Here is a 22,986-nt window from a genome sequence, read left to right as displayed (position 1 = left end):
AAATTTTGTGCCAGTAAAAGTCCCAATCAGCTAAACAACGGAAATTAAAATAGAACGTTTCAAATTTTGATTCCCTACTCTAATAGCTAGCTCGGATTCAAGTGTTAAGTGTAACAGCTTTAAGCTATTCAAAAATTAGGGTTTCCTCAATCCCCGAATTTCAGAACATTATATTCTAGAAACCCAATATATAAATAACAAAAAACAGAGCAAAAATTTTTATTAATACGAAATTAAGACCTAGGCAGAAAGAATCTTAAAAGAGAGAAGGGAAGTAACCTGAGTGATTAGGTGTCTCCAAGCCATCGTCTTCTACAGAGACCAAAAAGGTCTGATCTTTCTACCCTTTCCCTCTCTCCGGGGTTTTTGGATGCGTTTGGTTAGCGGGAAATGAAGGAAAGCAGTCATAAATACAAGAGAGAGACAGAGAGGGGCGTTAAAGACAAAGTGTAAGCGTAAGATCAAATAATAAAATAATAAAATAATAAAAATCTGTTAAACATATTAATAGGTAAATAATATTAGGGATATAATGTATTTTTTAATTTTATTTTTTACTTAAAATATAAATATATCATTTTTTAACATTAATATTATATTTAATTACTTTAATTTAGTGAAATTCATTCATTTCAAATATTTAAATGTTATATTATAATTTAAAGATTAAGTGAATATTAACACTTAAATGTAGCATACATAATATTAACATTAACGTTAATCCAAAGTATATTAATTCTTAAGTACGTATGATTTCTTTGACTTACACTTATATGTGTATTTACATAAATTTTAAAAGATATTTGAGACCTTTTAAAAGTCGAGAAAGATGAAATAGAGATAGCCAAATACCCTATTTGAAGCTTTTTGGAAAGTACTGGTAGAAGGAAAAAGAGAAGTCAGAAAGGCCCAGGCCGACGACAACTGAAATGTCAGAGATCGAGGGTGGGAAAGAAGGTTTAAAGAAAAGAGTTGGTTAGTGCTAGAAGAAGGAAGCTAAAATGAAAATAAATTTATAATTGGGGTTAAATTAGAATTTTATTATAAATCAAAACTACATCGTTTTATTGAGTATGAAGAGGAAGAAGTGCCAAAAGAGTTAAAAAAAACTTTTTGTACATTTTGTGCCAAACTATTTACGTAGATATATAAAATACTAATAAATAAGATGAAGCTAAAGATATATATGGCATCCAATTTTACTATTCTTATCATATGTTATATATTTTTGTTTTGATTGTTGTTATGATATGTAAAATTGTTTACAATTTTTAATGCTTGTTTAGTCTGATTTTTTTTCAACTTATCTATCTCTTAAAAGTAAAAGTCAACTCAAATATAAATTTTTAAAAACTCTTAAAAAAATAACTTTTTTTAAAGAATAATTTTTTAAAAAAAGAGAGCTATGAGGAGCTTTTTCTTCTCTTTTATTAAAAATATAAAAAAAATTATTTTTGTTTCAAAAATATCTTCATCTTTTAAAAATAATTACAATATAACTCTTTAAAAAAAAGAAATATCTTTTACAATAATTTTAACTAAAATTATAACTTATAAAAAAAAATTTACCAAATAACTTCAGCTTAATTCTAAAAGCTATTATTTTTCATAAGAGTTTTATAATAACTTTTAAATTAAAAAAAAGCTAAGACAAATAGGCTCTTAATATTAAATGTAGATAAAATTTCACAAAATTCACATCTGCCAAATATTTAAAAAAATTGTTAATATCAAATGTAATACTTATTACTTTTGGGTTTTTTAATTTTTCAATTAGGCTCATATAAAAATTAAAAAAATAATTAAAAAAAGAGAAACATCTTCTTCTTTTTTTGATAAAAGAGAAACATCTTATTAATAATAGAATTTGTGTTAATTTTGGGTCGGGTTTTAATGTGTTTAAATGGGCAGATCCAATTAAGGGTTGGGTCTAGGCCGAAAGTTTTGGTTTGGGTTTTTGTTGAAGCCTCTTGGCCATGGAAAAAGCCTTGGTTCGAACCCAATGGATCTAAATATATACATTTTCAGCCCAAGCAAATATCTAAAATCCATAATTCTCAAAATAAATCCAAATTTTCACCATTGCTTTGCTTTAAACAATGTGCTAATTAACACATTATTTATTACTAAATATTAATTGAGAGATAATATCACAGGTAAATAATGCTGTGCAAACAATTAAGGAATTTCATTATGATTCAAATACACTGCCATCTTACTTATTTATATTAGGTTACATGTCACTTCCAAAGTTCCATTCGTCTATTGAAAAATAATTATGTGGAATTAACTTATGGGGTCTACCTAATAATTGTGATAGAAATGGGGTTAATGATCATCAAAACTTAATGCAATAAAAAGAAAGATAAACTAAGATATATAGATATCTAATCCAACCATACAATCAACTAAAAATGAAAATTGCAATGTGTTTGGAGTAAAAAAAAAAAAAGAGATTCATAAATAAAAATATATGATTATATAAATTCGATAATTCACTTAGAATATAATACAATTAAATTATTAAATTTATTCAATTATCTTAACACGACGGATTACTATGTTTGAAATATAATTTAAGTCATAAAATAAATTTGATAGTAAATTCAAAGGTTGTTTTCCTTGAGATGTGTTTTGACGTAATAAGTAGGCAGTGCTTTAATTGTAATGTCGCACCGAATCAATAATTAAATTAGTCACGACGTAGACTTGAGCCGATATTTATGAAACCATTGTCATTATCAAAATGAATTATACTATTTGGAAAAAAAAATCCCATTTTGATTATAATTTTCTTTCCCTTCTAAATTTCATCCAACGATACTCCTCCAAGTCCACAAGTATTATCCATGGCATCAATCATTAAAACCTTTTTTTTACTATGTTTCTTGAAAGGATTAAGGATTAAGAGAAAGGGGGCATGCTGTTTAGGACAGAAAAGGATGTTAGTATCATTCTCCTCGGGATTTTAAACCCTTTTTAGCCATTAAGGTGTCAAAGGGGCATCTCCTTTTTTCGTTTTACAGACGAATAGCATCAACAAGCAGACACCTTCACGCACTGTTCGCCAAAATTTTCTTTTGCACCATCTTTTCGGGGTTTGAAGCTTAAAGCTTTAGCAACAGTCTGTGCTTTTTGCAGAATGTAAGCCTAAATTTGTTCACAATAAAAAGTGAAGCGATGAATGGGTACAAAACCTTTGTCTGAGGGTGTTGTATACTGAGGAATTGAAGCCATCATCATAACTTGTAGCAGTTCAAATAAAACCCTAAACCTAACCTTTGAATTTATAAACTTTTTGTTGGCAAAGCTTAAAGCATGCCCAAGGAGTGGCATTCTTCATATTTTTCTTACCAAGTTGGTTGATCAATTTGGTTATATTTATAATTCTATTTTGAGCAAAAGGGTTACTTGTAACAAATAGTCAATGTAATTAGTTCTTTGGTGTATAAAAAAATGAGTCCCAGAGGATACCAATCTACATGATGATCATGGAAATGGTATCAATTCAACAGGTATGAACCTCTCTTATCCAGGAAAGAAAAAATTGTAAACCTAGCTCCCCATATATATAATTGCAGAACAATTTCTTTGATTTCTTTCTACATATATACCTTTGCAACTTACAGATATTGATAATTATATGTGATCCCTGGCAACTCTTTCCCATTCCCAAACTCATTACAAGAAAAAGTAGTCGTACTACTACTATATTTTTTTATTTGATTTTACATATGTTATACACAAATACTTAACAAAGCCCATTGTAATAAACCTAGACAATCTGAAATATTCTTTAATGATTTCCAAGAATCAGTTGATAATTACATTGATTGTCACTTTTCTTTATGTTATAATTAATCATTATTTCTATTCAATAACCCTTGAATATAAATACAAGAAATGTACGTAGAAGCAACGAACTAATGCTTCCATGTACAGTTGCTGATTTTTCTTTTTTAAGCTTATATAGATGAACAGATGAGAGAGTTGTTCCATATATAAAATAATTAAATTGTAATCAAAATGATGAAAATCGAAAATATGGCTTAAGCTATATGAGGGTAACACCGAGGAGAACTATATTCAGCATCAATATTACTATGATACAACTTTAATTTAAATTACCACGGAAATTGTAGGGTGCAGTTGCTCTCCTGTTTTCTGATTTTTGGATGGAAAAGATTGGGATAATAATTACTTGAAAAGGTAAGGAACTACAGCCTAACCTTGCCAAGGGGTTTGACTGTGCTGGTTCTGTTGCCCATATGCTGAAGAAGAGTTTATACGATTAAGCCCAGCTAAATTAGGGAAATCTCCATGAGGAAAAGCTTTAAGACCCAAGAAATCTCTTGTCAACCCATCATTCCCTCCTATATTACTGCTAGCACTACTGCCTCTACCTTCACGATGACTTCTGCTTAACTGGGATTCTGTTGTTTTTGAGAGAGTTTGTTGAAAAGTGCTGTTTCCTAATTTTGTGTCCAATATCCCATTGAAAGACTGTTCAAAAGATGAAGACCCGTCAAACCCACTTGTGGAAGATAAAGAACTCATCATATCATGGAGTAGAGAAGGAGCTGCAGCTCCGCTCCAGCACCTGCAGTACTATTTGTTGCAGATGCCTGTTCCATGAAACCAGAAGTGGCAGCAGCTTTATTCCCAAAAGATGCCAACCCATGGGGAAACCCACTGCCAAGCTCTTCACTGCGGACAAACCCAGACCAGAACCAGCTGTAGACGTGGCTAAAGATGCGGAAGTGGAACCAGTGAAACCAGCGGTTCCAGACATGTGAGCTGCTGGTGAGGTCTTTGCATGGCTGCTGCTGATTGTAAGGGTTTGCTAATTGTCACTCCCATTTGAGCTGCTTTTTGCAGGAGTGCAGTTGCAGACATGTGTGGAGAAGCTGTGGGAGCCTGGAATGGAGGAAGTGTAGAACTAGGGTTTTGGCTAGGGTTTTCATTTCGTGCCAATGGGTGGTCGAAAAATAATGGTGATGATGATGAAAGATTCATTGAGGGGGGACCAGGCCCAGCTCCGACTCCTGATGGGCAAGTTAACCACGGATGAATACTATCTGCTGGTACTCTGCATTGAAAGGACGATCTTGTTCTCTTTTCACTGATAGGGCATGGAGGCTGTATGTAGTTGGGGTTGCAGATTGGTCATATGTGAAACTGAAGAGCCCGGTTGGTGTGAGGAGAGGCGTGGGTTTGCAGCTGTAATTGCTCTTGCACTCTCTTCAGCTAAAGCATCGCAAAACGCTCTGTGCGTGATGAAACTGTCCCTCCTGCAACCACAAAAACAAGCAAAAGAAAACAAAAAGAGCAACTTATCAAGGTCCAGGATAAACAGTGTCGTACTACCCTTTTTCTTGTCAACCTTTTGTTTTCTCATTCTTTTTCTTCGGCCGAGGACAAAAGACATAGCAGATGTTAACCATTAAAAGTTTCCTATTCTAAAGCAGCACTATATGGTTGGGCCATCCAGGAATTGTTTCTTAAAAAGTCTAAACCTCAATTTCCCTTTGTGTATTGTGCTCCACGAGGTTACTATTCTTTTACTATATTTTTTGAATGGACACCAGGCAAGGTTACTATTCTTGAATGTTTGTAAATCATGGGAACGTAAAGATGAAATTGAAATTCATTTTGCTTGGTAAATCATGTGAACTTGATACTGTAATCATCCTTTATTCCTCCTCTCTGTCTCTCTCTCACACACACCCGAAAGCTGACTCTTTCGATGTGCATGCGGAAGAGTGAGGAGAGATCAATCAGAGATCCAGTGAAGATTTGGCGAATTCAGAATAACTTTATCATATGTTGTGAACTTGTTAATTAGCATGTGTGGAAGTCAATTAAATATGTCGTTCCTTTCTGTTTACCTGGAGAAAATGGTTCCACAGTCACATCTATACTCTCTTGTGCCACAAATCTTGGAGTGAGCTTTCCAGTCTGATTGAACAGCATACCGCTTGGAACACTTTTCACACTTCCACTTCTTCTCTCCATGCTTTCTGCAAAAGTGCTTCTTGATTCCCGTGAGGTCTCCAAGAGCCCTAGCTGGGTCATGGTGCACGCATGTAGGCTCCGGGCACACATATACCTTCTTTCTGATCACCTCCTTGTTTGTTCTTTGCTTTAGTTTCCATGGCAAGTTATGTCCTCTTCTATGAAGCTGAAGATTTTGATCTCTCTGAAACCCTTTGTTACAGATCTCACATATAAATCTGTTTGTTGTCATGAGTGTCATGGGAGACAACGCTATGACTTCTGCATCTGGGTCTGATTCATACAAATCCACCCAAAAAAGGGAAAAATTTGAAATCCATATGTCAAACAATGAAAAGAAAAGGTAACTAAGACTTATATACATTAATAGCTTTAATTTGATTTGAAAAATTAACCTGGGTTGCCTGGAAGACTTCTCTTCTTCTTTGATGGTGGAGCTTGATATGTTGGAGCAAAAGACTGTTGTGGGAACACTGTGCCAGTCTCAATTCTGGTACCTGAAGAAGCACTTACTTCACCAGATGTTGAAGTCAAATTGGACATGTTCTCTTCCACCACCAAACCTTTCATCATCTCCCCCAGCCCTTATATTGAATTACTGGATTTTGTGATGATGACACAAACTACAAGGTTCACTTGTGATAACAAAGCCTATGACCCTCTACATACATATCAACTTCATAATATCTGTAACAGAATGTCCTGAGATCTACTTATGAACCCTAATTTAGAAGCTAATGAAAGTGGAAAGCAGAAAATGCAAGAACAGTAGCTGATTCCAGTTTATTCCCCATCCTACTAAATTTCATTTCCTTTTGCTTTGAATTTCTCAGTTTCTTCCTGATAACTCTTCTTGTATTTTTCTTTTAGTATTTGGTTTTTATTTCAGCAAGTTCTAGAAACTTGAAGCTATAAACAAAGAGATAGTGTAAAATGAAAAGAACAAAAGAGTAGAGAAAGAGAGAAGGACTGAAAACAAGTTCCAAAATGGGTTAGCCCCCAAACCTTAAAAACTAACTAAGATAGCTACTCTCTAGTCTCTCCTAATTCGAGTACTGAAAAAGCCTTTGCTTGCTTTAGTTGCAAACAACAAGAGGATCGATATTCAACAAACGCCACACAAAAACTTACAAATTGAAACAAAACACCAAATTCCTATGATACATAAACACAGAAAGAACGTGTAGAGAAAGAGAGAAGAGGGGAAAGGGAGGCGTAAGAGAGAGAGAGATGTGGATGAGAAGAGATTCCTGAGAAGCACTCCACTCATCCAAAACCCAAGCCAACAGGCTTGTTTGTGACGTTGCACTCTCTGTCTTTTCTTTTGTTCTCTTCTTGGTCTCTTGGAGAAAAGAAAAAAGAAAAAGGAGTTCTTATTTTAATTATGAATTCTGCTTCATAAAATAATATTTTTGCTGTCCTTTAAAACCCCTGATTTATTCCCCCATTTCACACCACCTTTCCTCTTCCCATGAAAAGTGGACAAAAAGTAACCCCAAAAAATAAAGAAGGTATAGGATTTTGCATACTAAACAAACAGATGCACATATGCTAGGGAGAGAGAGAGAGAGAGAGACACAGATGAGATAAGCGAAGTTGATTACAGATTTACAGGCTTTTAACATGATGGGTAAAAGAAGTTAGAAAGCAAAACCTCTTTCCCTTGTGAAACTTATATAAGCATGATTGGTTCAGTGATTGAATTCCAGCAGACATGCTCATAGAAAACAGTTCCCAAACATACTATTTAACTTAATATTCTGACTTAAACATTTAATTTGACTTCATTGAGAAAGCTACTAAATCATTTGGAGAAAAATGCAACAGAATATATAGAGGTCGGTCCCCAATATGCCGCCCAACCCATCATCACTTAAATTATTGTTGGTCAGAGAGAGAAATACTTGACAGCAACATGGTGTCATTTGGCAACATGAAGATAAAGAGTCCAGGGGCCAAAAAGTAAGAAATGTCTAAGTTCTGAATGATGAATGATCGAACCGTGTGCAAAAAAACGTTTTCCTTTTAACACATTTCGAGTTAAATCTCTGTGCTATGCTACTCAGATTGGTTTGATGCTGAACAGCTTGTGGTGTGGCTATAAAGACCAGGATTTGGCTGCCTGAGATAACATGGTCGAGCCAGCAAAAAATGTGAGAAAAACATTGACCATTGTCGACCCCACTCCCACAGACCCAATCTAGATCTCAAGACACAAAATAATGTGACATGTTTTGGAGATACATTGTCTGTATGTTTCATTCATGTTTTCACAGTAGGTTTTTGTCTTCACACTACCAAATGGGTCGATAAAAAAAGTTGAGCTTAATTTGCTTTCATTTGTCATTTTCAGCTTTTTTGCATTATTTTATCTGTTTGCTTACTGATTAATTTCAGTTTGGTGTACTATATTTTCTTTCCCACCAGCATATATATGGTTCCAGCTCATCATTCCCTTAGCTTAATTATTTTATTATCCCCAATATCAACATCATGCTCTCTGTTAACAAGCTTAAGACATGCTCTAAACACAGTTAAAGGGGGGTTAGCTCAATATTTAATCTATATTCCTAGCTGCCATAGCCCACATGATTTTTCCTTTTATCCAAATCAACCATAGTCACTGCTGCAATGGTAAATAATTAAGAATGAATTGTAACATTAATTACTTAGTGGTTGACATCCAATAAATCCAAAGTTATTTAAATGTACTACAATATATATAATATATATATACATACATATATATGCAAATGTTATCCATGTGATTGATGACCCCGTGATGTGAAAAGGCTTTGGCTGTTGTTAGTGTTGTTGGGGATGGAATCCAATATGCATTCAACCAGATGAAGATGTCATATCTTCATTCCCTTTTTTTTTTTTTTACAATGTCATATCTAACTTTAATTCAGCTCAACCGACATTTCATGGATATCAAACTTCAAATTCAAACAGATGGAAAAAGTATAGTGATGGAGAGTATGCATATATCAAATTGTAACTTCTTTTTCTTTCTTTTCATTGACTATTAGATAAAGTGGATGAACATGTATTTCGTTTTACCTCTGGTTCCAAACAGAAGAAAGTAATGTTATCCCCACTGTGGGAAGAAAACCCTGAGTCAACACTACGCCTAGCATTTCTCTATCTAGGGGCAGTGAAGGTAAGATAGAAGGCTGTATTGCTTGCCACTCTTGTAGACAAGACCAGAGAAAAAAAATTTTCCTATGGATTTTCCAAAAAGAGCATTCTTAAAGTTCTTCTCTTAAATTACTACTATAAGTTTGGATATGCGGTCTGGGTGCACTACTTTTGATGTAGGCTGCTCAATAATAGAAGGGAATATTGACAGACATTGACATCAGATATTTTGAAGGGTCTACACTCTACACCACTCCACAGGAATGTGAAATTGATAAATAGTAATGGGTCCTGGAGAGTCATGGATAGGGTTCAATCAAGAACCTGAAAACACGATATTCCAGGGTTTAATATAGCTTGTGAAAACAGGTAGAGATTGGTTTTATGGACAGGATTTTGGCTCCACAAACCCTGAAAATAGGTATCAGATATACATGGAACATCAGTCCTTACGGGTAGCATTTCGGTTCTACTAAGGTTAATCTTATCAATTTGGGGGGGGTTAAAATTTTGAAATGACAACTGGGGAGACAAGATAAAACCGACAAAAGTTGGCTGGGACCCTTGGGGCTCAAGGTTAGAGCAAGCTGTGGTTCGTTTCAGATGTGGACCAAGTAATCCACATGGTAGAAGACCCACCTGACTCTATTCTCATGCCACACTCACTCTGAATCAATTGTGTACGTGATAGCTATATAGCAAAAACAATGAATTAAGGTTGGAAAAGAAATGCGACACAGGAACTGAATGAAATGATGAAAGAATGGAATAATCATTCCTGTTTTCACGTATTGCATAGACTTGGAGAAATTTGGCAAGTATTGGAAATGATTACTCCCATTAGCACTGTTGCTGGTTTTTTTTTTAAAATTTTTCCAGCTTTTTTATGACAATTTTTTTGCTATCAAGACAGAGGGAAAGAGGCTGGAACTCAAGGGACGTTGTATTAGAGTTGCCATTTTGGTTAAAAATGTATAGTGCTCGATTCCAATTTGGAAGAGGCTGGACATTATTTCTCATCTTCAAAGGGAGAATGACAACTCACTAACAAGGAAAACCACAAAATGATGGGTTCAGCCCTGCCAATTTGCCATTTACATGCATTTTTTTAAGAGGGAATGGTCATTAATCGAAAGCATGGTCAGAATTTTCTCTCTTTTTTCTTTTTCAAAATATTAATAGGGCAGTCCTGTAGGGACATTGGAGGTGTGAAGGCAGTGAAAAATAGTGTCAAACTTGGCTTATTAGTAGGCTTAGCTCTTCTCCTGATGAACTTCTGTCAATCATGGAGATAAACTACATTCGTTAAGGGGTTTGAGTTGTAAGTTTTATTTCTGCTTAATAATGATACTGAAACTGAAGGGCTTTGTACCCATTGTACCTTGTATTTCCCATGACTTGCCTCCCTGGAAGATTGGTTTGGCCTGTTTTTAAACCATTAAGCCTTTGTAGAAATGAATTTGGAAACATATCTTGATCATGCCAACCCAATCCCTCTTACTCTTGGTATTTCATTCCCCAGCTCCTAGTTAGTTCTCATAGTTTCTTTTACTTGAAGGGGAAAGCATAAACTTGGGGGGTTTTTTTCCAGTTATTAAACTATATATTTTTTACCCCAAAATATTAAAGCAAAGGTTCTATATATTATGCTGTTAAGATGTGTCATGAGAACACAATTTTGGCTTAACCTACCACTTTTTGCATTATTATCTTCCTTTTTTCCCTAGTATAATTATTTATCCGTTGACTAGCATATATGGTAAGGCCGAAATAAAGGAGGATTGTTACTTCCTGCTTTCCCGGGCTCGGCTCTTCTTGTCTCTAGCCACACTGTCTCTTTGTACTGGGTTAATAAATCATATACAGACAAATTTTGGGTGGTTGAAACCTTTTTTTATTTTAATTAAATGAGAAATTTGTCACACGCAAATACAAAATAGTCAAGCTGATTCCAGCAATCATTAATTTTTATGTTAAGGGAGGCTATCAGATAACCCTTCCACGTCGACATGGCACCCACTGGACAAATTGTTATTGCAAATCAAGAATTATTAATTATCTCTTTCGATTAATTTATGGAGTAACTCTTGAATTTCACATCAAATTTTGATGACTGAGCTTGTTTTCCTTCAGATACCACAAATGAAAACAGTTCAGGTATTTAAAATCAATTACAACCTGCTCGGGTTGGGACTGATGTACAGACATCATAGGAAGAGACCTTGATTGTCCCTGACAGGATTCCTTATAAATGGTTGACGCTTGTCTTAAATACCGAACTAAGGGCAGTCTTAGTCTATGATCTCTGGACAAAGCCATCGGTTACTCGCAGCCTTCCTTTGAGACAACATGGATATGGATATATCTCTACATTTGTTAGTTGGGTTACCTTGTACACTGCTAAGCAATGGAATTAAAGTGGAAGTCCCTGATCGTCTGATAGACAGCATCAGTTTTCAATCCTTCCAGGTTTTACTACCAGCAGAGCAGCCTTACAGAACAGCATATCACTTCCAACCTCCTCAAAACTGGCTGAATGGTATGACAAGCTAGCTTTACTAATCTTGTTCTTACAACATCATCTGTCCTAATATCCAGATATTGTAAATTTTTTTTTTATTGATGTGTTTTGTTTTTATCATTGTTTGGTATCAATTCGTTCAATTGACTGCTTCCATGATGGGATAAATGGGTGACATTGACTACACAGATCCTAATGGTAAGTAAGCAACTTCTTTTTTAAGTTACCTTATCCTTTTCTCCTTGCTCATGAGCATATGATGAATCCACTCCCCCTATATCTCCTCATTGTTTGGACACCTCAGCAATTTACCTTTAATTTGGAAGAGAATTTGAAACCAGAAAAAGGTCAAGTTGTGCATTTAAATAGTAACCAGGTCAATTCTCAACTCCTTTTATGATTCCACACTTGAAATAAATGACCAAGTTTAATTGCTAGTAGAAGAATAAATGAAAACTGTGGAATAACATCTGAGATCAGATGAAGCGGTTTTAGTCCCTTATGCTGTTGCAATGCACCTGGATGATCACTTCTACCAGTTTACCGTTCTCTAATGGAAAATAGATGTATTTAGTTTAAGCAGATATGAAGCAACTTTAATAATCAATCCAAGTCATCATCTCTGAGATAGGACCAGGGTGGATGAATCTGAGCTAGCATGTTAAAACTCCAAGTAATGAGCTTTTATGTGAAAAAAGCTCCAGACTAGTAAGGTACTGTTCCATCCAATGCAGGCCCGATGTACTACAAGGGGGTTTATCACTTGTTCTACCAATACAATCCAGATGGTGCATTGTTTGGTGATAGTATGGTTTGGGCGCATTCTGCATCGTATGATCTTATCAACTGGTTCAGTCTTGATCATGCACTTGTTCCATCCGAGCCATTTGACATAAACAGTTGCTGGTCTGGTTCTGCCACAATCCTTCCAGGGAATATACCTGTCATGTTATACACCGGAATAGATGCTTACAATCACCAAGTGCAAAACCTGGCAACTCCCAAAAATCTATCAGATCCATTGCTAATACAATGGGTCAAATACTCCGGAAATCCTCTAATGACTCCACCAGATGGTGTTGAGGGAAATATGTTTAGAGATCCGACAACTGCTTGGCAGGGTCCAGATGAAACCTGGAGAGTAGTCATTGGGAGCTGGAGAAATAACCAGGGCATGGCCATTCTCTACCGAAGTGAGGATTTTGTTCACTGAACCAAGTACCGAGATCCTCTTTATTCATCAGCAAAAACTGGAATGTTTGAGTGCCCGGACTTCTATCCTGTGTCTATTAATAGCACCAACGGGGTTGACACTTCTGTCAAAAATCCTAGTGTCAGACATGTCATGAAGTCAAGTTTCAATTCTCATGACTACTATATGGTGGGGACTTACGTTACTGAGCTGGAAAAATTTCTTCCTGACGCTGACTTTACTGGAACAAGTCTGGACTTGAGATATGATTATGGTAAATTCTATGCCTCAAAGACATTCTTCGACAGCAAGAAGAATAGGAGGATATTGTGGGGTTGGGTAAATGAATCTGATAGTACAGAAGATGATTTACAGAAAGGATGGTCTGGACTTCAGGTGATTTAAATAGATATCTCATATATTTATTGTTGTAAATACTAGCTTTAATTGAGTGTGGTATTGGATTGTATTAGAAGCACATTGATACTCATCGGTTTCTGGAAAATGCTTTGCAGTCAGTTCCTAGGCAAATTTGGCTTGATAGAACAGGAAAGCAATTAGTGCAGTGGCCAGTGGAAGAAATCAATAGTCTACGTGACAATCAAGTCAATATCTATGGTAAGCAACTTGAAAGTGGATCAACTTTTGAAGTTTCAGGCATCACTGCGTCACAGGTGAGTACTCTATTGTCCTATATTGTCACCATCATATAGCATGATTTAGTTTCTATCTTCTCATGAACAGTTTTCCCATTTATATTTCTGTAGCATATTTGAAGTAATTGCATTATCATGACAATTTTCTTACAATGTTTGGAAGGCCGATATAGAAATAGTGTTTGAATTGCCTGAACTAGAAGAGGCTGAGTTCATGAATACCAGTTGGGTTGATCCCCAACTGATCTGTGACAGAGAAGATGCATCTGTCAATGGAAGATATGGACCATTTGGTTTATTAACTTTGGCAACAAAGGACTTGACAGAACAAACTGCAATTTTCTTTCGAGTTTTTAGAGGCCATAAGAGATATATAGTACTTATGTGCAGTGAGCAGAGGAGGTTGGTTACTAACCTAGAAAGACAGACATCCCCACCTCCTTCCTTCTTTCCAGAACTATGCACAACAGTGCAATAATAATTCACATTCATTTGATTCAATGTTAAAATATGTGTTCACAGGTCTTCTCTGCGAAATGAGTTAGATAAAACCACATATGGAGCCTTTGTAGACATTGATCCTCGTGAGGAAATGATTTCACTAAGAAGCTTGGTGCGTTGATTTGTGTTTACTTGTCTCTTTGCAGGCCATTTTTGGTGCATTGATTTGTTTTTACCATTTTTTTTCTTGGTACACCTATTGCAGATAGATCACTCCATAATTGAGAGTTTTGGAGGAAAGGGAAGAGCTTGTATTACCACTAGAGTTTATCCAAAGCTTGCTGTAAATAAAGAAGCCCGCCTTTATGCATTTAACAATGGAACTTTAAGCGTAACAGTTTCAAGATTGAATGCATGGAGTATGAATAAAGCCAGGATTAACTGCAGGGGAGCTTTGGAGAATACAGCATCATGCTAGAAAAGAGAAATCATATCCAAGGCCTTCTTGATTTGTTTTGCATCATTGATGTGGAGAACTTATACTATGGTCGTTGGTGAAACGTTTGTAGTCTGTTCAATTTCTTTCTGTCTCTGGATTTGCAAGGCCCAAAAAGACTGATATGATTTCTGAATAATTCATATTAAAAAAAAAACTTAGAAATGAGAAGAAAACACTTTTATTCAAGCTAATAAAAGAGCTAAATATTGCTTGATTTTTAGTATTATGCTTTCCACTGGTGCTGCAAGGATAAAGGTGGGGATTTTTCTTGCTTTTGACATGAAAAGGTGACAGTCACATGGAATAGTTGGATCAGCTCATGAAAATGATTAAAGTCATAATACTTCTGTAGAACTTTCTCAGAGAAAATTTTTCTTGCAGTATGATTGACATGAATCACATGATAACATTTTTGATTCCAAGTACTGCAATTGTGCAAGTTAGGTTGCAGTTTGTAGTTTTGTTTGTCATATGCTTCCAATTTTTTTTTGTTTTTAATAATGGCACAAGTCAAGGACTGCTGCATTGGGGCCACCAACAGGGCAGGTGTGGTCTAAGACAAGATATCTCATTCATCTCTTTAGAAAATCAATTAACCCTTGTTCTCTTGATTTTGGAATTTCAGAGTTTAAGGAAGACCCCATGCTAGTTGAAGTTGGGGCTGGTTAGGACAATTCCCTATGTCAAATTCGGCACACCAATGGCATATACAAGAAACTTGAACCAGAGGTCATCTCGAGGACAATGCTTCAGGAAAACAGAAACGCCTTCCCTTGGTAGAACCAAAATTTGGTTTTAAAATAGACTTATAGATTTCCATCTTGACCTTAACTGGCATGCATAATAAAATATTGATGTATGTTAACTTAGAACTTGAAGTCTTATAATATTGATTGATTCAATCTGATATGAGTTTTATATTCCGAATGCATCTCCAGGAGGGCCTACTGAAGGAACAATTTACATGTTCTCCAGCTTTAATAATTTCTTAATTATGGAAAAAACCAAGTGTATAGTCAAAGCAAACAGTTTTGGATAGAGTTGTAAATTAGACTTTGTCTCTGTCTACTATATTCTAAATTGATTTACTATAAAATGCTAATGCAAGTGGTCGAGCAGGCTGTTTAGCTTGTTGTTGAGTTTATTCAGATGTTTATAAAAATGTGAGTTGACTGTACAGCTTACTTGATGAAAATGAGCAGAACCTGGCTTGAGCTGACCTTAAATATTTGTACCTATCCACATAGAAAGTCTGTACCAACATTGAGTTGTTTACAATGGCTAAATCTGTTATTTGGTTTGTTGGGTTATTCTTTCTGCTGGGTGGCAATGTAGTTCAAGGCTCTCAAGGAAATGACAAAAATCCTAAGCCTTCTTCAACAGGGCAGCCTTATAGGACTGCCTACCACTTCCAACCTCCCAAAAATTGGATGAACGGTATGTTTTCACAAGCTTTATTTGTTTCTGCAGTAAAGAGTTTGCTATTTCACAACATTATCTTGCTTTATATTAGTTTTCTCTGATATTAATTTCTTTTTTCCTGTTGTTGACATGTAATCTACAAATGGGCACTAATGGCAATGCAGATCCCAATGGTAAGCTTGTTGAACCTTTTTGCCTTTTTCTTTCCCTTTACTTTCTTGATTCTTTCATGTATGAGAAAGTCTACTGTAAATGAAATACCTCCCAAGTAGTCTTCTAGTAATTTTCGGAAAAAAGTAGTTTTCTAGTAACATAAGTAACTACCACATAATTCTTATTTGATTCAGTCAATAGGAAAACATACTTCCTGTACAAACTTTTGGAATAAAGTTTCCAGGTGATGAGCATATCATAGCTTTAGAGAGCATTATGAATTACAAATCAAAAATTGAAATTTCATAGTAATTGTTTTCTGAAAGTTTGTTCTGACACTGTTTCATCTGTCAAAGGACCAATGTACTTCAATGGAGTTTACCATCTGTTCTAACAATACAACCCTTGTGCTGCAGTGTGGGGCAACATGACATGGGGTCATTCAGTATCGTATGATCTTGTTAATTGGATTCATCTTGAGCATGCACTTTATCCAGTGGATCCTTATGACTTCAATGGTTGCTGGTCTGGCTCAACCACACTCCTTTCCAGGGGAAAACCTGTCATTCTATACACTGGAGTTGATACTAAAAATCGTCAAGCTCAAAGCTTGGCACTGCCTAAGAACCTTTCTGACCCCTCCTTAGGAAATGGGTCAAATCTCCTCATAATCCTCTAATGACCCCCATTGCTGGTATTGATCCACAGTATTTTAGAGATCCAACAACTGCTTGGAAAGGTCCTGATGGTCTATGGAGAATCTTAGTTGGAAACCAGATGGATGGCCATGGAACGGCTCTTCTATACCGAAGCAAAGATTTTGTTAGTTGGAGTAGAAGTAAGGATCCTCTTCACTCATCCAAGAAAACTGATATGTGGGAGTGTCCTGATTTCTTTCCTGTTGCCACCAATAGCAAAGACGGAGTTGACACCTCTTCACTGGATCAATCCAACAAGCATGTTCTCAAGGCAAGCTTCAATCACCATGATTACTGTACTAGGAAAGTACACGCCCAACGGTGACAAATTTTCTGTTGACATTGACTTCACAAACACTAGTAAGGATTTAAGATACGACTATGGGAAGTTTTATGCTTCAAAGACATTTTTTGACAGTGGTAAGAAGAGGCGTATCTTGTTGGGATGGGTAAATGAGTCTGACAGTGAATCAGATGACATCAAGAAAGGTTGGTCCGGGCTTCAGGTAATCTAAACCATTCGAACATCCTCTTCTCCTTACTTCTGCTCATAAATTCTCATTCTCTTAATAAGCAAACTGAACGATCTTTAGATGAAAGTGGGTTTAGTTTGAAGATTCTAAAAATCCTTTGTGTTTCATTTCAGTCATTTCCAAGAAGTATTCTGCTCAGTAAAGATTGTAGGCAATTGATTCTTCAAGTTTCTGGCTTGAAAACTTGACAGGTAACTATAAGGAATTTAATTCTAATTCACTGTTTCTCGATACAATCATTTATACATGGAAAGAATAACCTCCTACATTCCTTCATCTAAATGTATAGGCTGATGTAGAAGTTTCATTTGATCTGCCCAATTTGAAAGAGGTTGAAGTAATGAATCCAAGCTGGGTTGATCCCCAACTGCTATGTAGCCAAAAGAAAGCATCTGTTAGAGGCAAAGCTGGGCCATTCGGCTTACTGGTCTTAGCTTCCAAATGCTTGGCAGAGCATACTGCAATTTTCTTCTGCATATTTAGAAACAATGACGATTATGTTGTGCTCATGTGTAGTGATCAGAGCAGGTTAATTGGTTACTGGCCAAACCTTCCTTTCATTTGAGTTGTTTGAATTCTACCTGCATTAAGTTATAGATTTGACATTACAATTCTTTAACAGGTCTTCTTTGAGAGACGGGCTTGACAAAACAACCTATGGAGCTTTCATCAACATAGACCCTCGACATGAAAGGATTTCACTCAGGACTTTGGTATGCTGCTTAGCATTTGATTCATGTTGAAAACAATTCAATGTTACTTAAGTTTCTGTCCTGACTTGGTATCCATCTGTTGTTTCTTTCCCATTTTGTTCTTTGACCCTATACAGATTGATCATTCCATTATGAGAGCTTTGGTGGGAAGGAAGAACTTGCATCACTGCTAGAATATATCTCAATGGCAATTGAAAAGCAAGCATATCTATATGCTTTCAACAATGGCACTATGGATGTCACTATTTCAAGTCTCAATGCCTGGAGAATGAAGAACGCTCAAATAGTTTCTGCCACAAAATGAAGAAAGCAGTGTATCAACTAAAAAAAATGGAAAACAAATGCATCTATGGGATTTAACCAACATTACTCTTCAGTCCTATCAATATCATTACATTCCTACAAAAAAAAAAAAAATGCCCAGCTTATGGGTAAAGGACTTGATGTCAAAGCCTTCATCAAAATAAAGATCCTATTCTTTTTATTTTTATTTTTTCCTTTTATGCAGATCTTTGATTTCTAACTTGGCAAAAATCTTGCAAAGCTGAGAAGTAGATTTCAAAAAAGGCAGTGTTTCATGTATTTTTATGTTCCCTTCTGATAACAACATTAATTCCTCAGAACATTGCATAATCTCTGTAAGGCTAGCAAATATGTACTAGTAATTAAATGCTGCTAAACTGAAACTGATAACTTGCACTTTCCACACTGTTGCCCAAAGATCTTTGAGGAATCATGCCTTACAATGCCATCAAGTTTGGGCTATTAGTCTAGGACAGAACCCTTCTGCTGTAATTTAATTCTCAAAACATCAGATGCTTAGCAGCAATTCTGAACCCCACCTCCCCTCCCCTTTCTGCTTTTTGGATTGTAGAATTGCTAGCAAAAGATTCAAATTGTTCTGGATTCTTGAATTCCAGATCATATGTTACTCATCTAGTTAACTAAAGACTTCAAGAATTATTAAGAGCTAAGCGCAGATTAAAGAGTAAAAAATGCTTCCATTGTATTAGATGTATGTATGAAGCAGCAGAAGAGGAAGCAAATAGTAGCAATCTCTGCATCACGTGTTATCTAGTCAGATGATTATTGCTATGAGTTCTCTTGATGAAAACTGAGGGTATACTCAAATGAACAAGTTGCATTAAACTATTAATAAGAATATTAAATTCATTGAATTTGTCTTTGTCGCTATTCATTACTATAATAAACAAGTTGTATACCGGCCAACACTAAGTCCATTTTGATTCTGTGAAATTCAAGTTGATCGTGCAATACACCAGGAAAGAAGGGAAAAAAATGAAGATGGATTAATCTGTCCTTCAAAAACTTTCTTCATCTTGTAGTATCTTCGTAGGAAGTGTGTAGCTACCATTGAGCCATTGATAATTGACCTGAAGCTGAAAGTTAGAATGAAGATATCTGTTATTTGGGTCATCTTCTTCTCCCTCCTGGTGTTTGACAATGGAATTCAATGCTCTCATGGAGCTGGCAGAAAGCTCCAGTCTGCTTCAACAGAGCAGCCTTACAGGACTGCCTACCACTTCCAGCCTCCCAAAAACTGGATGAATGGTTTGTTTATACAGACTTGATTTGTCTCCGTACAGACTGCATTTGCTATCTAATTACTGTGAATTGGCTTTATCCCTAAATTCTATAGAGTTGATTTTTCTTTTTGTTGTCAATGACATGTAATCTGCAAATGGGCACTTATGGCAATGCAGATCCAAATGGTAAGCAACTCTGTTTCTCCTTGTCATGCTGTTCGTATGTTATTGTCTTGATTAGTTCTGTATTTGATTATAGGAAGGTTAAAGTACATTTCAGATGTTCTCGAAATTCTTCATATGAATAAACCAAGTCCCACCAGTTAATACTTCCCGAGCATTTACTCTATCTCTTTAAAACTTTCTTTTGTGGGATTCAGATGATGTACAGCATGGTTGTAAGTGGGGTTGATGGGTGTGATTTTTGTATAGACGAATAGGGTAATTTACTGGCAATTTTTTGCAGGTCAGATTTTGTCAACTGTACTCAGGCTGATGCCTCCATTGTCGGGTTTCAGTGGCTTGTATATTCATGGGTCTCCCCTGCTTTTGATTTGAAATGAAATTAATTTTCAAAAAAAAACAAAAAAGAGTAGCTTCTTAGCAAATATGGATTACTGTTATTGTTTAGCTAGCCTAAGAATGTCATTGATTCAGGAACAGGAGAATGTACTTTAGTAGATACTTTTGGAATAAAGTTTCCTAGATGATGTGAGATATGTTTTTATTTATATATATATATATATATATATATTGCTTCTAAAACTGATCCGTCTACCACAGGTCCATTGTACTACAAGGGAATTTACCATCTGTTCTATCAATACAATCCTTATGCTGCAGTGTGGGGTAACATATCATGGGCTCATTCAATATCATATGATCTTGTCAACTGGATTCATCTTGATCATGCACTTTCTCCGGAGGATCCTTTTGATATCAATGGTTGCTGGTCAGGCTCAACCACAATCCTTTCCAGGGAAAAACCTGTCATTTTATACACCGGAAGTGATACTGAAAATCGCCAAGTTCAAAACTTGGCTGTGCCAAAGAACTTATCTGATCCTTTCCTAGTGGAATGGGTAAAATCGTCTCATAATCCTATAATGACCCCTGTTGATGGTATTGATCCACAGAACTTCAGGGACCCAACAACTGCTTGGCAAGGTCCTGATGGATTATGGAGAGTCTTGGTTGGAAACCGGATGAATGGCCATGGAAGGGCGCTTCTGTATCGAAGTCAAGATTTTGTTAGCTGGACTAGGAGTAAAGATCCTCTTCACTCTTCCACAAAAACTGACATGTGGGAATGTCCTGATTTTTATCCAGTTGCCATTGATGGCAAATATGGAGTTGATACCTCTTCACAGGAAAAATTCACAAAACATGTACTCAAGGCAAGCTTCAACCACCATGATTACTACATACTAGGAAATTACACGCCCACTACAGATAACTTTTCAGTTGACACTGATTTCATGGACAATGGTTCAGATTTACGATACGATTATGGTCAATTTTATGCTTCTAAGACATTTTTCGACAGTGCCAAGAAGAGACGGATCTTGTGGAGCTGGATACAAGAGTCTGAGAATACAACATATGACATCAAGAAAGGTTGGTCTGGTCTCCAGGTAAAGTAACCTTGAATCCTAGCATTCTGTTGTATCTGCTGATAGAGTTAAAAAGATTGTTTGCAACATAATATGATCAAAAGGACACTCATTTAGTTTGGCACCAGCATTGACAAAGAACAGATAAGTGATGCCGACGGTAAAACTGCATTCCTGCTAATAAGCATTGTAATCAATAAGTAAAATCAATTCTTTACAAGATCAAGAACATTGGTGTTGCAAGGGGGTCTGTTTGAAGATTCTAACGAAACTGATGTATGTTTTTAGTCGATTCCTAGGAGCATTCTGCTCAGTAAAACCGGTAAGCAATTAATCCAGTGGCCAGTTGAAGAGATTGAGGAGCTCCGCGCCAAAAATGTCAGCTACCAGAGCAAGCAACTAAAGGGTGGATCTATACTTGAAGTCTCAGGCATTACAGCCTCACAGGTAATTAATTTATTTATGTCTAGTGCTTAATGCTTAAGAATCATTTATAATTGAAAGAATAACTTACTATGTTCCTCCATATTGCTAAAGGCAGATGTAGAAATTTCATTTGACTTGTCCAATATAAAGGAAGCTGAATTAATGGATCCAAGTTGGGTTGATCCTCAACTAATCTGCAGTCAAAAGACAGCATCTTTTCGAGGCAGTGTTGGACCATTTGGAATATTGGTTTTAGCTTCCGAAGACTTGACAGAGCAAACGGCAATCTTCTTTCGCATCTTCAGAAGTAATGGCAAGTATGTCGTGCTCATGTGCAGTGATCAGAGCAGGTTTTTTACTGGCCAAAAATTCTTTCCATCTTGAGTTGTCTAAATTCCTCCTACAGTGAGTTTTGGCTTATTAGAAATTACATTTTCTTTCACAGGTCATCTTTAAGGGAAGGACCAAACAAAGCCAGCTATGGAGCTTTCATTGACATAGACCCTCTTTACGAGAAGATTTCTCTTAGAAGTCTGGTATGCTGCTTAGCAGTTCACTCTTCACTTGCTACATTTGATTCATGATGAAAATGGAACATTTCAAAGTTCTGAAGAAGATTTCTTAACATAGTGCTGATTCATATTCTGATTACCTCCTCTCTTTCTTTCCACTCTGTTCCCTAGCCTGCTAACATTATACGTTCTGATTCATAACTGCAGATAGATCATTCTATAGTCGAGAGCTTTGGTGGGGAAGGAAGGGTTTGCATCACAGCCAGAGTTTATCCCAAGCTGGCCATTGATGAGCAAGCCTACCTATTTGCATTCAACAACGGGACATTTGATGTCACTATTTCAAACCTCAATGCCTGGAATATGAAGAAAGCTCAAATAGTTTCTGCCACAAAAAGAAGAAAGCCGCATCTCAACTGAAACAAAATAGACAAGTGCAACCATGCCACTTTAGCAAATATATATATATATATATATATTTATTATATCATTCTTATTCAGTCACCCTTTCACTAAATAGTAGCTTATGGATGAAGGTGCTGATGGTGAAACCTTTGAATGAGTTCTCTCTTTTCCCCTTCTATGCAGAATTTCTAGTTTTGGGTGTCAATCAGCTGCCCAAAAGAATGCTGCAATGGAGCACCATTTTTCACATATATTCCCTTCGGATAACAGCCCCATGGCATCACCCCCGGAATAGTTTTCAATCTTTTTGCAAAAGTACTGTCTGAGACAAGCAATTACATGCTTACCACTAGCTTTCACTTTCACATTGTTGTATTGTTAATGGTTGCTTTTCGATTGTACAAAGCATCTTTGCCGTATGCCCCGTATCACCTGCCCAAAAATGCACACAGATTTTGCTATCCCATTAGTGCAAAACTAAACATCTTGATACCACTCC

At 36.1% G+C, this 22,986-nt stretch overlaps 4 protein-coding genes and 1 pseudogene across 5 annotated transcripts; 4 read left to right on the top strand and 1 right to left on the bottom strand.

Annotated features, from left to right (window-relative positions):
* Positions 1–4,030: 4,030 nt before the first annotated feature.
* LOC110411565 (protein indeterminate-domain 7-like) lies at positions 4,031–7,593 on the bottom strand. The gene is given in 8 exon segments (XM_021421779.2): positions 4,031–4,590; positions 4,593–4,708; positions 4,711–4,797; positions 4,800–5,085; positions 5,088–5,147; positions 5,150–5,291; positions 5,889–6,288; positions 6,411–7,593. Coding segments are annotated over 8 exon segments (1,635 nt in total). The 5' UTR covers positions 6,589–7,593; the 3' UTR covers positions 4,031–4,224.
* A 4,221-nt stretch (positions 7,594–11,814) lies between these two features.
* LOC110410502 (beta-fructofuranosidase, insoluble isoenzyme CWINV1-like) lies at positions 11,815–14,447 on the top strand. The gene is made up of 6 exons (XM_021420228.2): positions 11,815–11,875; positions 12,412–13,265; positions 13,385–13,543; positions 13,689–13,927; positions 14,048–14,138; positions 14,232–14,447. Exons 2-6 carry the CDS (start codon positions 12,933–12,935, stop codon positions 14,442–14,444), a joined length of 1,035 nt encoding a protein of 344 aa, XP_021275903.2. The 5' UTR covers positions 11,815–11,875; positions 12,412–12,932; the 3' UTR covers positions 14,445–14,447.
* On the top strand, positions 11,845–12,890 carry LOC149527554 (beta-fructofuranosidase, cell wall isozyme-like). Its single transcript, XM_089782659.1, has 2 exons — positions 11,845–11,875; positions 12,412–12,890. The coding sequence occupies exons 1-2, from the start codon at positions 11,845–11,847 to the stop codon at positions 12,888–12,890; spliced, it is 510 nt and encodes a 169-aa protein (XP_089638785.1).
* Positions 14,448–15,921: 1,474 nt separating the features above from the next.
* On the top strand, positions 15,922–18,571 carry LOC110410503 (beta-fructofuranosidase, insoluble isoenzyme CWINV1-like; annotated as a pseudogene). The gene is made up of 6 exons (XR_016350844.1): positions 15,922–16,060; positions 16,457–17,244; positions 17,385–17,462; positions 17,561–17,799; positions 17,894–17,984; positions 18,101–18,571. The product of XR_016350844.1 is annotated as a beta-fructofuranosidase, insoluble isoenzyme CWINV1-like (transcript).
* Positions 18,572–19,396: 825 nt separating this feature from the next.
* LOC110411233 (beta-fructofuranosidase, insoluble isoenzyme CWINV1-like) lies at positions 19,397–22,502 on the top strand. The gene is made up of 7 exons (XM_021421285.2): positions 19,397–19,556; positions 19,709–19,717; positions 20,315–21,165; positions 21,433–21,591; positions 21,682–21,920; positions 22,016–22,106; positions 22,290–22,502. Exons 1-7 carry the CDS (start codon positions 19,397–19,399, stop codon positions 22,500–22,502), a joined length of 1,722 nt encoding a protein of 573 aa, XP_021276960.1.
* The last annotated feature ends 484 nt before the right edge of the window (positions 22,503–22,986 follow it).

This window comes from Theobroma umbraticum, unplaced genomic scaffold (assembly GCF_002168275.2).
Source record: "Theobroma umbraticum cultivar Fairchild unplaced genomic scaffold, ASM216827v3 scaffold_56.0, whole genome shotgun sequence".
In the NCBI taxonomy this organism is placed as follows: Eukaryota; Viridiplantae; Streptophyta; class Magnoliopsida; order Malvales; family Malvaceae; genus Theobroma; species Theobroma umbraticum.
This window is presented reverse-complemented; position numbering and strand designations above follow the sequence as displayed.

Bases quoted from the DNA above. Each gene is read 5' to 3' on its own strand.
- LOC110411233 (XM_021421285.2), top strand. From the start codon at position 19,397: ATGAAGATATCTGTTATTTGGGTCATCTTCTTCTCCCTCCTGGTGTTT. The intron at 21,921-22,015 runs GTTTTTTACTGG...TTTCTTTCACAG, and splicing joins ATGTGCAGTGATCAGAGCAG to GTCATCTTTAAGGGAAGGAC. The intron at 22,107-22,289 runs GTATGCTGCTTA...TCATAACTGCAG, and splicing joins AGATTTCTCTTAGAAGTCTG to ATAGATCATTCTATAGTCGA.
- LOC149527554 (XM_089782659.1), top strand. From the start codon at position 11,845: ATGGGTGACATTGACTACACAGATCCTAATG. The intron at 11,876-12,411 runs GTAAGTAAGCAA...CATCCAATGCAG, and splicing joins TGACTACACAGATCCTAATG to GCCCGATGTACTACAAGGGG.
- LOC110410502 (XM_021420228.2), top strand. From the start codon at position 12,933: ATGTTTGAGTGCCCGGACTTCTATCCTGTGTCTATTAATAGCACCAAC. The intron at 13,928-14,047 runs GTTGGTTACTAA...ATGTGTTCACAG, and splicing joins ATGTGCAGTGAGCAGAGGAG to GTCTTCTCTGCGAAATGAGT. The intron at 14,139-14,231 runs GTGCGTTGATTT...CACCTATTGCAG, and splicing joins TGATTTCACTAAGAAGCTTG to ATAGATCACTCCATAATTGA.